Source organism: Vitis riparia, chromosome 10 (assembly GCF_004353265.1).
Source record: "Vitis riparia cultivar Riparia Gloire de Montpellier isolate 1030 chromosome 10, EGFV_Vit.rip_1.0, whole genome shotgun sequence".
In the NCBI taxonomy this organism is placed as follows: Eukaryota; Viridiplantae; Streptophyta; class Magnoliopsida; order Vitales; family Vitaceae; genus Vitis; species Vitis riparia.
The window spans coordinates 6747709-6761407 of NC_048440.1; the positions used below are offsets into that span (position 1 = coordinate 6747709).

The window sequence follows — 13699 nt, forward strand, 5'->3', positions numbered from 1 at the left end:
AATCATTAAAGTTAGGGTAAAAATGATAGGTGAAAAATAAACAACCAATTTACTGTAGGAGAATAAGAATTGTCTGATGAGGCCAAAATCACCCCCAAAATTTGATCCCTAATTTCGCGCGAAACCAGTTTAAGGGTATAAATGTAATTTCATGGCATGATTCTTGTCATCAAAGCCCTGCTGTCTACAACGCGCTCCTGAACCTGGCGGGAAACGCTGGTTGGTGCCGCACTGAATAGTATTGTGCCCAATGACATAAAGCGTAATTAACAATGACATGGAGGCTACTGTAGAAGCGCTTCATTCCTTGCTGAGGTGGCAATTGCTCACTGGTCAACTCCATGGGAACCCGTGCGCGCTCCAACACTCAACCATTCTAAATGGCACCAACCGTGATTTATTAAATACACAAGGGTAAATCCATAATCCGATTTTGCATTTCAATCCATATCCCGCGTTGTACTGAAGCCGAAGATAAAAGGGGGCAGTCGGTGTGGTGTAGGTGTAGCAGCTTGTTGTGCTGTGTGTTTTCTCTCCAACCAAACACACTTTCTACTTTTTTTTCTCTCTCCATCTCTAAAAACAGACATGATTCGTCAAAACGATCCGAACCCGTTCGATGAGGAAGAGGTCAATCCATTCTCGGTAACTGCCCTGAAACCGCTTAAATTCCTCTTTCTCGGATCTGTCCCTTTTCTTGCTTTTTAAGTTTGCAATATTTGGAAAACAGTATTGTTGGATCTGGATCTGAAACCCTATTCTATCTGGTGACTGGCGTACCGGTTTCTGTGATATGCGTTGTGGTTTTTAGGATTTGTTGATGAATTGGAGTGCATGCTTGATCGGATGGTTCAGATGAGATGATGGGGACCTGGAGGCTCGGTTCCCCAATTTTGAAATGGATTAATATTGAGTTTTAGAGCAGAAAGTGTGCAAACTTTCCATGGGATTTCCAAAAAAATTGCGGAATTTGGCCTTTTGAACCGTAGATGTAATCTGTTTAGAATTTGGTAAGAGTTGTAGGATTTTGCCCTATCAATATCCTTTTAGGGAAATTCCAATGAAATTTAAAACTTGTGAATGATGGCTTTTGAACTGTTAAAATTGTTTAGTAATTTGGTCCAAACTTTCGGAATTATTTTGTAAATTTTTATGAGATTGGAATAGTTGAAAGGTTTATAAATTTTGACTATCTACAAGTTGGGACTTAGATTTGATGATTGTGATGAAGTTGGAATTGACACAAAAAATCTCCTTGTCAAATTACGAATTTGTTGAATTGTGAATGGGATATATATTTATGGGCTAATCAACATTTCACCCACAAATTTATGTACATATGGTGAACCCATTATTCCCTATCAAATATTATGTTTTGGTTGGATTCTAGGGTTTATTTAGTTTTCTGAAACTGTGAAGGAAAAAGGAGAGTCAAGAAAAATGGAAGAGAAAAATTTGAAAGTCTGAGGTTTGCAGCTTGAGCCTAATGAATTCTTAACCTACACGTAATTCAACTTTGGTCACTTTTAAAATAGAGAATGGGGAGCTTTAAAGAGTATTAATTTTCTTATAATTTGGGATGGGCCCTTTGGAAAGATATTAGAAAGGGATGGGAGAAGTTCTTTCTTAGAACTAGTATTCGTATTGGAAATGGTAGACGCACTAGATTTTAGTGGGACTTTTGGGTAGGAGATTCTAAGCTGAAGGATCTCTTCCCTTTGCTGTTCAGAATTGCAACCCATAATTTTGCTGTAGTGGCTGATCTTTGGGGGAGACAAGGAGATGGTGGCAGGGGTTGGGAGGTGCACTTTAGAAGATCTTTTCAAGATTGGGAATTGGAGGAGGTGAATCGTTTGCTGAATCACATTTCTGCAGTAAAGGTTCAAGAAGGGGAGAATTCTTTAGTTTGGAAGATTGAGAGGAAAGGTAAGTTTAGTGTTAAATCTTATTATAGGTCTTTAAAAGTGGAGAACAACTCCTTATTTCCAGCAAAGGTTTGGGGTTCGTATGCCTCTTTAAGAACTCGTTTTTTTGCTTGGGAAGCAGTTTGGGGTAAAATTTCTACTGTTGATATGTTAATGAGGAGGGGTTGGTCTATGGTTAATAGATGCAATCTTTGTAAAGAAAATGAGGAATCGGCGGACCACATTCTAATTCATTGTGGTAAGACAAGGGAGCTTTGGACTTTGTTGCTTTCTTCTTTTGGGGTGGTGTGGGTGTTCCCGGACTTAGTGAGAAATCTGCTTCTTGAATGGAAAATTAAGGGCCTAGGGAAGAAAAGGAGTGTAGTTTGGAGAATGGCGTCTATTTGTCTATTTTGGTGTATTTGGGGAGAGCGAAATCAAAGAATGTTCCAAGAGGAAGAGATGTCAGATACGAGCTTGAGGAACCTCTTTCTACGGTCTCCTCTTGAGTGGTCTCAACAAATTATGGACTTGGACTATCTCTCTTTTCTAAATTTGTTGGGTGATTCGAGTGTTGGTTTAACTTTGTCCTTTCTAGGTTTTTTCCCTCCTTTGTTGCCCTGGGTTTGACTTTCTTTGTATACTGCCTGTGTACATAGGGAGCGCCCCCTGTTTTGGCGTGTTTTAATTTAATTTTTTCTCTTTGTCTATCAAAAAAAAAAATTAATTTTCTTATAATTTGCATCATATTTTCTTTTCCACTCCATTTCCATCATAAACCAAATGTTGTTTGAAAGAAGGAAAGAAAGAAGATATTTCTTATAATTCTTTCTATTAGTCCTAATTATTTCAAAGGTTGAATGGAGCCTCATATTTATACTATTTGTATCATGAAACATATATGTCCAGACTGACGTGTTTTATGGCCTCATGGGTTAAAGATTCTTGTTTGTATTTGCTTTCTTATGAGCCAGTTATCCCCTTATAGCCTTAACCTTAGCAAGAATCTTGGATTTTTCCAGATTATTGTGGTTGGATGAAATCCTTTTCCTGAAAGGAACGGTAAAGTACATATAGGTAAACTTCTAACTTATCAAATACACACACACACACACATTCTGAAGAAGGGAGGTGCAATGTCATTGATCCCCTCATCATTGTCTCAGGATAAACTTGATAAAATGTGAAAACTTAGTGAGAAAAGTCCCTCTCTATTGAGATGTACGAAGATTCCAAGAGCAATCATTTATGAGGGTTATGGTCTCTATATCGTCAAATCCTTGGAGAATCAAATTTTAGAAACATTGGGTGGCAAGTCATAGTGTCTTTCAGAATTGAGTTCTCTTGGAAGAATCATAGGGGTGGGCATGGCTTGGTTTTGGTCCTTCTTGTACCCAGCAGAGAACTGAACCAAGTTGGTCAGTTTTAATTAAATCAGAAACCAAACCTAACCTGACTTAAAATTGGTTCAGTTTGGACAAAATTGGGCTACACTTTTTTTTCTTTGGGGAAAAATGATAGCCAAAAAACCTGTTTTCGTGCCAAAAGTGCAATAATTTAATTTAGAACATCATGACATAATAATCCAGCATAAAACATTGCATACTTGCTTGATAATTGGTGTTTTAAAAGGCTATTGAAGGCTATGCAAATTAGCCTTGTGGGTATAGCCTCAGTATAAGGTAATTAAGGCTTAAGCCTCACCCTGTCAAGACTATTGAGGCTTAAGCCTCAAATATTCAAAAGGTTTTAATGGGTTTAGGGCCTTTATGAGCTTTTTTGTATACATTTGATAAGAATTTTAAGCCTCAATATTCATTGGTTTTAATGAATTGTGTTTTTTATAGGGTTTTGATATAGATTTATAAGTTTTGTCTTACATCTAAGAGTAGGGATATGCCTTTTAAAAAATAAGGTCATAGTTGGCTACCAATTAAAATGCAAACAAAAATAAGAGATTTAGAAGAAGAAATTAAAGAATTATTGATCACTATTGATTATGTGTTTAACAGAGTTATGTTGATAATTGATTATAAAAAAATGCAAAGAAAATTATGAGGTGCTAGCACTTTTGCTTGTAGGTCCTAAATCTCCATATTGACACAATTATAGAGAAGACTCCAAATTATTGAAGAATTGATATTGAGGGAATTGTGGAAAAAGCTTGAAAATGTGGAAATGTCAGTATGTAAATACGAAGGTGCTGATGTCAATCAGGAGATGATAAATTTATGGGGATATATTGAAGAATGTAAAAAATTATATGAACTTCAATTGAAGAAATGCTAAAAAATGTTGGTGTACTTCTATGCAAGGACAAAAAAGGCATATGACATAGATGAGGTTACACAGCCTTGAAACTGACAGTAATACCAATTGCATTAACAAAATGATGCATGGAATGTGAGAAGTTCAATTTTTGATGATGAAATAATAGGTCAAGTTCATGCCCTAAATCATTCAATGGTTGTGATATTTACAGACTTAATTTGGTTAGTGATTGCATGGTGTGACCACTGCCTACAAAAAATGCAATGTGTCAATTTAGTGCTTAAGCAGTAATCACCTATTTTTTATACTCTTAATACATGAAACACTCCATATCCTCAAACTCCTGTTTCTCTTATTGTGTCTCAGTTTTCTTTGTTGAGAATCTTCCTGTGATTTCAACTTTGACCAGAGTCTGCTTCTTATTTCTAATTCGTAGTCTTGGCTTTACTATTTCTCAACATGTATTGTGCATGTGTCTTAGAAAGGGAACTTTTGGCTTGAGGTCTCTCAGGTTTTTCACATGTAGCTTTCAAATAACTGATTATTATCCAATAACTTGTCATTCTGATCTTAGAGATGTGTGATGTTAAAAAAAGGATGACAGTTATTCTTATTTTTATCATTCTCCTTAATTTGAGGGATTTTTTATATGTAAAAAAAGGGTTAAATTTTCAAGTGATATGCAATATGCTGTTTGTCATAAAAAATTTGAAATGCCAATTGCAAACATGTTGATGAATGTTTTCATTAGAAAATCTAAAGGTGGTAAACATTCATCCTCTAGCTACATATCGGATGAACTGATTACTAATTTGACATGTTGAACCTTGTTAAGAGTGTGGTAACTTGCCAATATTTAGAGGTTGCAATTGCATGCTAGCAATGTTTTTTCATTTTTTTTTTTGTTTAAAAGCTCTAATTTAGACAGCTCATGAATCCGATATCTGAATATGAACCATATTCTGGATTTAATGAGACAAAGATGGGCTACTTAACGCCAGTGTAATTGCCAATATAAAGCTCCATTGCATAGAGTAATGCAAAAAATAATGCCTTTGGATCCTTATTCAGTTTGACATTCATTGGTGGGGACATGCTTCTGAGGAAATTCCCAACTTGGTGATATTGGACACTGAATTTTTTTGTCATTCAATTTATTAATTCTGCTTCGATCCGTCATGCTGTTTATTGTTTTCCTTTACAGAAGGTTGCTACTGCTCCTGGATCAAGGTCGCGCGTTCCTCCAGCTGCGTCTGCAAACCTGGGATTTAATGACAAATATGATGCTACTGTAGATATTCCATTGGACACACTGAATGTAATGAAATTAAATCTGCCTATGTGTTTTAGATTCTTAGGTATTCTTCTGAGAGTTGAATTGTTTTGTGCATTTGTTTTGTATGCTTTTTACACAGGATTCTAACAAAAAAGAGAAAGAACTTGCAGCTTGGGAGGCTGATTTGAAACGGAAAGAAAAGGTTACCTATACAAGTTAATTTTGTTTTTCTTTTTCATTTTGAATTCAAATGCATCCCTGTTTTATGTTGTCTTTCTTGATCAGAAGCCACTTATTTTATTTTTGAAGGATTGAATTATTGTTAAAACAGTGAATAGGTAAAATGTCTGCATGCCTTGTTGCTAATTCCAGGTTATGCTCAGTAGTTAATATATCATTTACTTTATCTTCAAATTTACTGATTATTGTTGCTCAATTCACTTTTCAACCACAGGACATAAAACGGAGGGAAGATGCTGTGTCAAAAAGTAAGCTATGATGTTACAGCAACAATGCTCGTTGTGGAGGATATATTTTTCTTTGCTGTCTGCATGTTTGAATGTTCTGTTAATTTTTTTGATTTGAATATGCATTCCAGAGGGGATCCCAACTGAGGATAAAAACTGGCCTTCGTTCTTTCCTATTATCCATAATGATATAGCCAATGAAATACCGGTTGATGCTCAAAGGTTGCAGTATTTGGCTTTTGCGAGTTGGTTAGGTATGTAATCTTAATATGTCCTTTCTAATTTTGGATAGTATCCTTCTTGTCAAGTATTTGTTTTGAAATATTTCCTGCTGGTAATGATTGATGGAAATATTAATATTTCATGATGAATAATATGACTATTTGAAAGCCTTTTCAACCATTGTTTAGTCCTTTTTTAATCTTCTTGGCATTTTTTTTTCCTGCCTGTTGCATCAGTTGCCAGCAGGAAGTGAAGTAAAAAAAAAAAAGAGTATTCTTTTCCTTTTAATCAATTACTCAACTATGACTTCCATAGGGGTGGAGCTAGGAATTTGTCCTCTTGGGATCAGTATAATTCATTTATAATGGTTATCAATTTTCAAATTTATTTATTTATTTTTCTCCATTTGGACATATTAGTTTGTGTTGCCTAAATTAAGCAAATGTTAGCAAGTAGCAAGTTCTTTTCCACCTATTAGGTGTGACAAATTTATTGCAGAAAGTAGTCTGTGAAAAATATAAATAAAAAATTGGGAAGGATACTGAAATAGTTTTAAGGGGATTGAAAGAGTCTTTAGCATGTTAGAGGTAGGTCTCCACTGGTGAAAATTTTAAGGGATGACCTTATGTGAGCAGAAGTATTAAAAGATTGAAATCTTTGTGGGAGCCAAGTATAAGAATAAAAGAGAGAAAAAGAGAAAGATGAAGGAGAACAGAAAAATAGAGACCTGTTAGCTTCTTTCTTTCACTTATTACATATGCTAGTTTTATTAGAAGTGTGAAATTTCCTTACTTGATTAAGAATGCTTATGAAAAAATCATATACATGGTCCAACATTCCTCTTCAAGTTGGAGCAGAGATTCCTTAAAATCGTGTGAAAAATTGTTCTTGTCACTCCTTATGTTTGTTTATCTGCTGACTGATAATTTGATTAAAAATATAAGGAGCTCTGCTTCCCTTCTTTTAAAGTTTCATCAACTTCAGGTTCAACAAGATTATGCATAGTGTTAATTAATGGCTAATTATGCTAATAGAATCTCGTAGGCTTGCTGAAGTCAAACATGAGTTCTTTCAACAATGCCATCAACTAGAGTAACTAGCAGATCCTACCAAGCTTGAACATTGCTCCTGCATCCATTGAATGCTTCTTACTGTGCCCTGTGACCATGTTGCCTCCTACCAAGATACAGTTGTGAACTAGGTCCCCAATCTATTATTGATCTCCACTATAGTACTTTGACTTGACTAGCAAATGACCATGAGGACCATGAGTTATATGAGAAGTTGACTTCAAATACCCAATATTTTTTTGCACACTGCTTCCATATGTGACTCTTGAAGTGCATGTATGAACTTGCTTACAATGAGTAACATGAGCTACATCTAGGCTAGTTTGATTCATGAAACTTAGCTTGTTTATTAAGGCTTTTTATTTTTAAAATTTTTATCATATTTTATTTTTTTAAATCTATCTACACCAATCAAAGCACCTTCACTAGGCTATCATGCTTATGTTTTTACTTGATTGTCGTATCAATAGGTCCTTGACTCTTTAAGTAGGTTGCAATATACCTAAAGCAATCAAGATGGCTCACTTGGAACTCGCAATCTCAATGCCCAAAATGAACTTTAGAATCCCCAAATCCTTTAGCTTCAACTTTTGACTAGATGTAGTTTGAGGTCTGCATCTTCCTTTGTGACGTCACAATTTCATCCACATATATAATTAGAGTTGGTAAAATCTGTTTGTGATATTGTTGACTGTTTATAACCCCAATTCTGCATAGCTTCACTTAAGATCTCAAACCAAACTGTCAGAGATTTCTTTAACCCATAACCCTGTTAAGTTGGCATGACTCCGTTGTAGGAGGAAAAGGAAGAAGGTGTGGAGAGTCGCTTCTCTTAGTATTGTTTGGACAATTTGGAGGGAACAAAGTTGAAGAACATTTGAAAACAAGGAACAAACTGATCAAAAGTTGAAACATTCAATCCTTTGTAATGTATATAAGAGAAGACTCGATACCTTTGATTTATTTTGTAGATTGGTTGGGTTCTTGTTGAAAGAGAGGGTGGTTTTTTGTGGCATCGCTTTTGAGGCCTATCCTTTTGGTGCTCAATGTAGATGTCCTATATACTTTGGTGTAATATTTTTTTGCTATTTATATAGACAATATCTTTCTTTGCCTTTTAAAAAAGGAAATTTCTTTAATCCATGTAGTGCCTCCTCCATCTTGCACATGATATTTGGAGAGGATGTCCATGTTGATTTGCTCCTTTTAATTCTTCATTTCAAAAGGTATCTTTGACTTCAAAATGATGAAGAGGCCAATTCAATTTCACCTCTAGAAAAAGAAAAGCATAGATCAAATTTATCTTTGTTACTACAACAAATATCTCCTGGAAATCAATTCCTTAAGTTTGTGTAGAATCGCTAGCCAATAGTCCAACTTTGTATCTTTCCTCATAACTGTCTGGTTTCTACTTCATTATGAACACCCATCTCCATCTAACCACATTCTTCTTCCTTTGGATAACTCATCTAATTTTTAGTTATTATTCTTCTGAAGAGTTTTTACATGGATTTTTTCCACTTTAGATCTTTAAGGTCATGCTTAGTTGGTTAGATATAGTATTGGATAGGATGAGAGATGGGATAACATGCCTTATCTCTTGTTTGGTTGGCGATGAGATATAACAAGTTATCCTATTATTTATCTTATCCCATGTTCAGGAAGTTGAGTCCATATTGAGAAAACTGAAAGCCAGAAAGGGTTGTAGAGCGGAATGTGGACAAGGTTAAGTCATTTGGGAGCCCTTTGTTTCTATTATCCATAGGGCATTGGTTTTGGTTTTGGTTGTGGTTTGTTGTTTTTTTTTTTCCTTTCACCTCTTTGGCGCTCTTTGTATACTTTGCATGTATGTGGTGAATCCTAAGTTAAGATATGAGAGATACATATCCCATGGATTATAAATTTATTTTTCTGATTCATTTTCTTTAATTTTTAATTTTTTATATTAGTCATTTTGCCAAACAAAAATTTGGATAAAAAAAATTAAATTTGTGGTTTGAAAAAAAGAACTAAAAAATTTGTAATATATCATAAAACCAATATATATAATTTTTTTTTGTATGTTTGACAACATGATGTAATATTTTTTATTTATAAATTTTAAATATTTTAGTCATGAATATTATTAACAAAGAAATAAAAAATTACTTACTAAAATATAAACTAAAAACAAATTCTAAATAATGCTAAACATGAGAAATTTCAATTTTTTTAATAACAAATACAGTGTTGCAATATATATATATTGATAAGTAAATAAAAATAGTATTGAAAGCGCCAAAAAGGTGTGCACCAAAGTACACACGATATATACAATGGTTACCAATAAGAGCCAAAAAAGGAAAGAGAAAACAAAAACTACTTTCTCTCTCAAACCGAACCCATTTAATTAATAAAATCAACTGAGGATATTGAGGTTTCGCCTATAAACAAATTGGTCCAAGATGACAAGTTGCACAAAAACAAGAATTTTAGCCTTTGAACAGAGAGATCCATGTTCTCAAAAGATCTTCTATTTCTCTCTTTTCATATTGTTCAAAAAAGGCATAAATACTGTGTTGCAATATAATTTTTATTTTATAAAAATATCGAACTTTGAAATGCAATATGCTTTCCATTTTACTTTTTATTTATTTATTATTTTTATGAATCCAACATAAACATGATATAATATCATATTATATCTTTTCCATTGGAAATAATATCTAAAGATATCATATTCCATAGGAAATGATATCATAGGATATACATATCCTATTTAGTGGGATATGATATCTAAGAATATACTTATTTTATCCTATCCTATCCTATCTAGTTAACCAAAAATAGTCTAAGTGGATATTGCAAGTTCCAAATAATAGGCCAATCCAATTGGATGCAAAATGATTAATGGATGGTGATAATAAATAAAACTAGGGATTGGTTGATCTAATGCCTTTACAAAGAGTAAAGAGAAGTCGTAATCATCCATAAAAAGATGGAGGATTCTTAGTATGAAGTTAGAGAAGTGCTCTTATCCATATGTTTTACATGATGTGTTCTAGTGTACTACATTTACCACTTTTATTTATATGTTATATTTTTCTATCACACAAATAAAAAAAGAAGGAAAGTTCTACATAATGTACCTACAATTCTTTGTCTAAGTGTTGCTCTTAGTTTTTCATGTCACCAAAATTGAAGAGACAAGCTAAGTATGAAAACTCTCTTTTGCATCTTTCCTTTTCGCTTCTTAATGAACTTGCCATATTAGTTATTCAAGACTTTCTTTTATGACCTTCGATCACCTAAAGACTTCATAAATGACCTTGGTATTACCCATGTCACCCTAAAAAGGATTTTTTTTTTTTGATAGATTAAAAGATAAATATATTAAAAAGGGTTGCCAAAAGAGCAACCCAAGGTATACAGAACATGTCACCCTAAAAAGGATGGACACCGAAGATCTAAGATTTCAAGCGATGTGATAATAAATCAAGAGATAATTAGTAGTCGAATCCTCCCTTGAATTGGTTGTTTTAGAGAAGGTGATCCAAAGGCCATCTCTTCTTCCTACTATAGACTAGATGGAAAGAGTAATTTTAGGAAGAGCATAAAAATTCTAAACAATTGTTTGTGATAGGAGAAAAGGAAAAAAACGTGTATTAAAGGCACATGAAAGGAGGTATAGCAAAGTACACACAAAGTATACAAAAAACACCTATTAGAGTTCGGGAAAAGGACCACAAAGACACCTTTCCTTACTTTAAGCTCAACCAATCTATGAAATCTAATAAAGACATTGCATGATCCTCTATATCCACCTTAGTCCAAGTCTCAAAAGTACACAAAAAAAGAAAAAAAAGAAAAAAAAAACATATTTGATTGCTTGGTCAGATTGCTCAACATTGTTGAATGCCCTTCTGTTTCTCTCCTTCCAAAGAATCCACATCAAACATAAGGGAGCGACCTTCCATTCTTTTTTCCGTTTCCCCCCACAAATGAGCCATGCAAATCCAACAAGTGCCCTTTGACTAAAGAATGCATAACCCACTCCACTTTAAAAAGTGAGAAAATTAGTTGCCACACCATTCTTGCTTTGGAACAATGAAGAAGCAAGTGATCCATCATTTCCTCTGCATCTTTGCACAAGTAACATCTACTTGGTAACACTCCATCCCCTCCTTTTCAGTTGGCCGATAGTAAGGGTTCCACCCTAAGACGCTTCCTAGGAAAAAAAGCTAACCTTCAAAGGTGCCCAAGACCTCCATATAATGCTAGCTGGAAAGGGCAAATATGGCTCCTTGAAAGAGAATAATAGAGAGATCTAATTGAAACCTTGCCGCATTTGGATTCATTCCACCTTAGACTATCCTCCACTTCCTTTTTAATTATTATCGAATGTAATTTCCGAAAGAAACTTTCCACTTCAGGCAGCTCACAATCGTTAAGCTGCCTTGAGCAGCGGGGGCTCCAGGCACTCCCTTCTCCTTCTAGCTCCCAAGCATCCGCCACCCATCCCTCTTTGTTAGTTGGAAATTTATATATCTAGAGGTTCAACTTAAGTTTAGTGTTTTAAAAGACTACAAAAACTTATTCCTTGTGGCAAGCCTTAAGGCAAGACACTATGAATTAGCCTCAATATGGGATAATTAAGGCTTAAGCGTTACCTTATTGAGGCATACAGTCTTGATGGTATAGCCTTGAGATTATTATGGCTTACACCTTAAATATTTAATGGGTTTAATGAGTTTGAACCTTTCTGAGCTTTTTCCATATATCATAAGCTTCAAGATTCAATGAGTTTTAATGCGTTTTTGGTTTTCTGGGCTTTTGTTTTATACTGTTACAAGTCTTAAGTCTTGGGTCTATGGTTTGGGTGGAACCTTTTACAAAATAAATTTGTATCATACTTCCATTAATCCTTTTAAAGGGAAAAGAAAAGGAAGGATGAAGAAGAAAAATGGGTGGACACATCAACATTGATGGGAAGGATGATAAAGCAATTAGATATGGTGATGATTCCTTGGAGGATCCTACTAGTGATAGTGATGATGAAGCATAATACTATTTGATGGAGTTGTGAGAGAGTTGGATTTTGGAAGAGAAAAAAAGGAATTAAATTAGAAATTATTGGATATTATAAAAAAATTAGTTTGCTTATGATTTTTATTGGTTTTTTTTTGTTTTAATTTTATTATTTCTAATCTTGTGCCTCACTTGCCCTTGAGGCTTACACTTTGCCTCATTTGGGAAAAATGCCTTATGGTCGGGTTTAGCCTTTTAAAACATTGCTTAAGTGGCAAGCATTTGATGTAGAGATGTGAGAGGTTCCTAGTTTGATTCCTAACAAAGAAACATGCTTCTTAGCAAAGGATTCATTTGGAAATTCAAAGCTTCATCTAAACTCAAGGCCTTTACATGATTCATAGCAAACAAAAAGGTCAATTTCCTATCAAAGAATTTGTCTAGATTGTTTTTCTCTAGATTTTCTATGTTTTTTCTATTAGACTTCTCTAGATTTTCCATGTAGTTCCAATGGTATCCTATTTCATGTACCCACTTTCATTTCCATGCCATGCCATTCATTGCTTTCACTTCCCATTATGGTAAAAATGCTTTAAATTTGGTGTAAATTGAAAAATTTCCCAATTATATGCCCAATTATTTTTTTTTGGATACGATAATCTTCTTACTTGTGGCTTGAACTAATATTTTTCCTCTTTAGCATGAATATGATTTTTCTCAAAATTTGATAACTGGGCCTTTTTGGAGGTTTCATTTCTTAGAAAATTTAGGTGGAGCGTTGTTATTTTGTTTCTTTTTAAATGTAACTTTTTTCAGTTGTGTATGTGTAATGTAATTAATAATTCTTGTTGTCCATGCAGGAATAGTTCTTTGTCTTGTATTCAATATTATCGCAGTGACTGTTTGTTGGATTAAAGGCGGGGGTAAGCCTTATTTTTCTTGATGATAGTTGGTGCATTTAGGATCATATTAACTCTTAAGGCTTTAATTAAATTTAGAGGATCTCACAAAGTTTGCAATTTGCAGGTGCCAAAATCTTTTTGCTTGCAATCATCTATGCTTTGGTTGGATGCCCCCTTTCATATGTGCTATGGTATAGGCCTCTCTATCGTGCAATGAGGTATTCGGTCACATCTTATTCTTTCTTTGATTTTCCTGTTCCTTTGTCTTGCTCACTTCACTTCAAGCCAACCTATATGTGTAATACTTCCTAAGTTTTATGGGATACAAAATTTCCCTCATCTTTTTGCTATGGCTTCCCATAGGAATGCTACGGTGGAGGAGATGTGGGATTAGAATTTCGGTCAAGGGGGTTGGAATCTAAGATTTTTGAGGGACTTTAACGATTGGGAGTTGGATATGATAGGGGACTTGCTCCATGCTCCGAGGGGTTACAAGCCTTCTATGGAGGAAGATTCAGTTTGCTGGAAGGGAGAAAAGAAGGGAAAGTTTAGGGTCAAAGAAGCGTATAGATTGGTGGCC

At 34.4% G+C, this 13699-nt stretch overlaps 1 protein-coding gene across 1 annotated transcript; it reads left to right on the top strand.

Moving 5' to 3' along the window:
- Positions 1 to 469: 469 nt before the first annotated feature.
- LOC117923008 (secretory carrier-associated membrane protein 4-like) lies at positions 470 to 13446 on the top strand. The gene is made up of 7 exons (XM_034841268.1): positions 470 to 645; positions 5380 to 5493; positions 5591 to 5653; positions 5906 to 5939; positions 6050 to 6172; positions 13078 to 13140; positions 13244 to 13446. The coding sequence occupies exons 1-7, from the start codon at positions 589 to 591 to the stop codon at positions 13429 to 13431; spliced, it is 642 nt and encodes a 213-aa protein (XP_034697159.1). The 5' UTR covers positions 470 to 588; the 3' UTR covers positions 13432 to 13446.
- Positions 13447 to 13699: the final 253 nt, after the last annotated feature.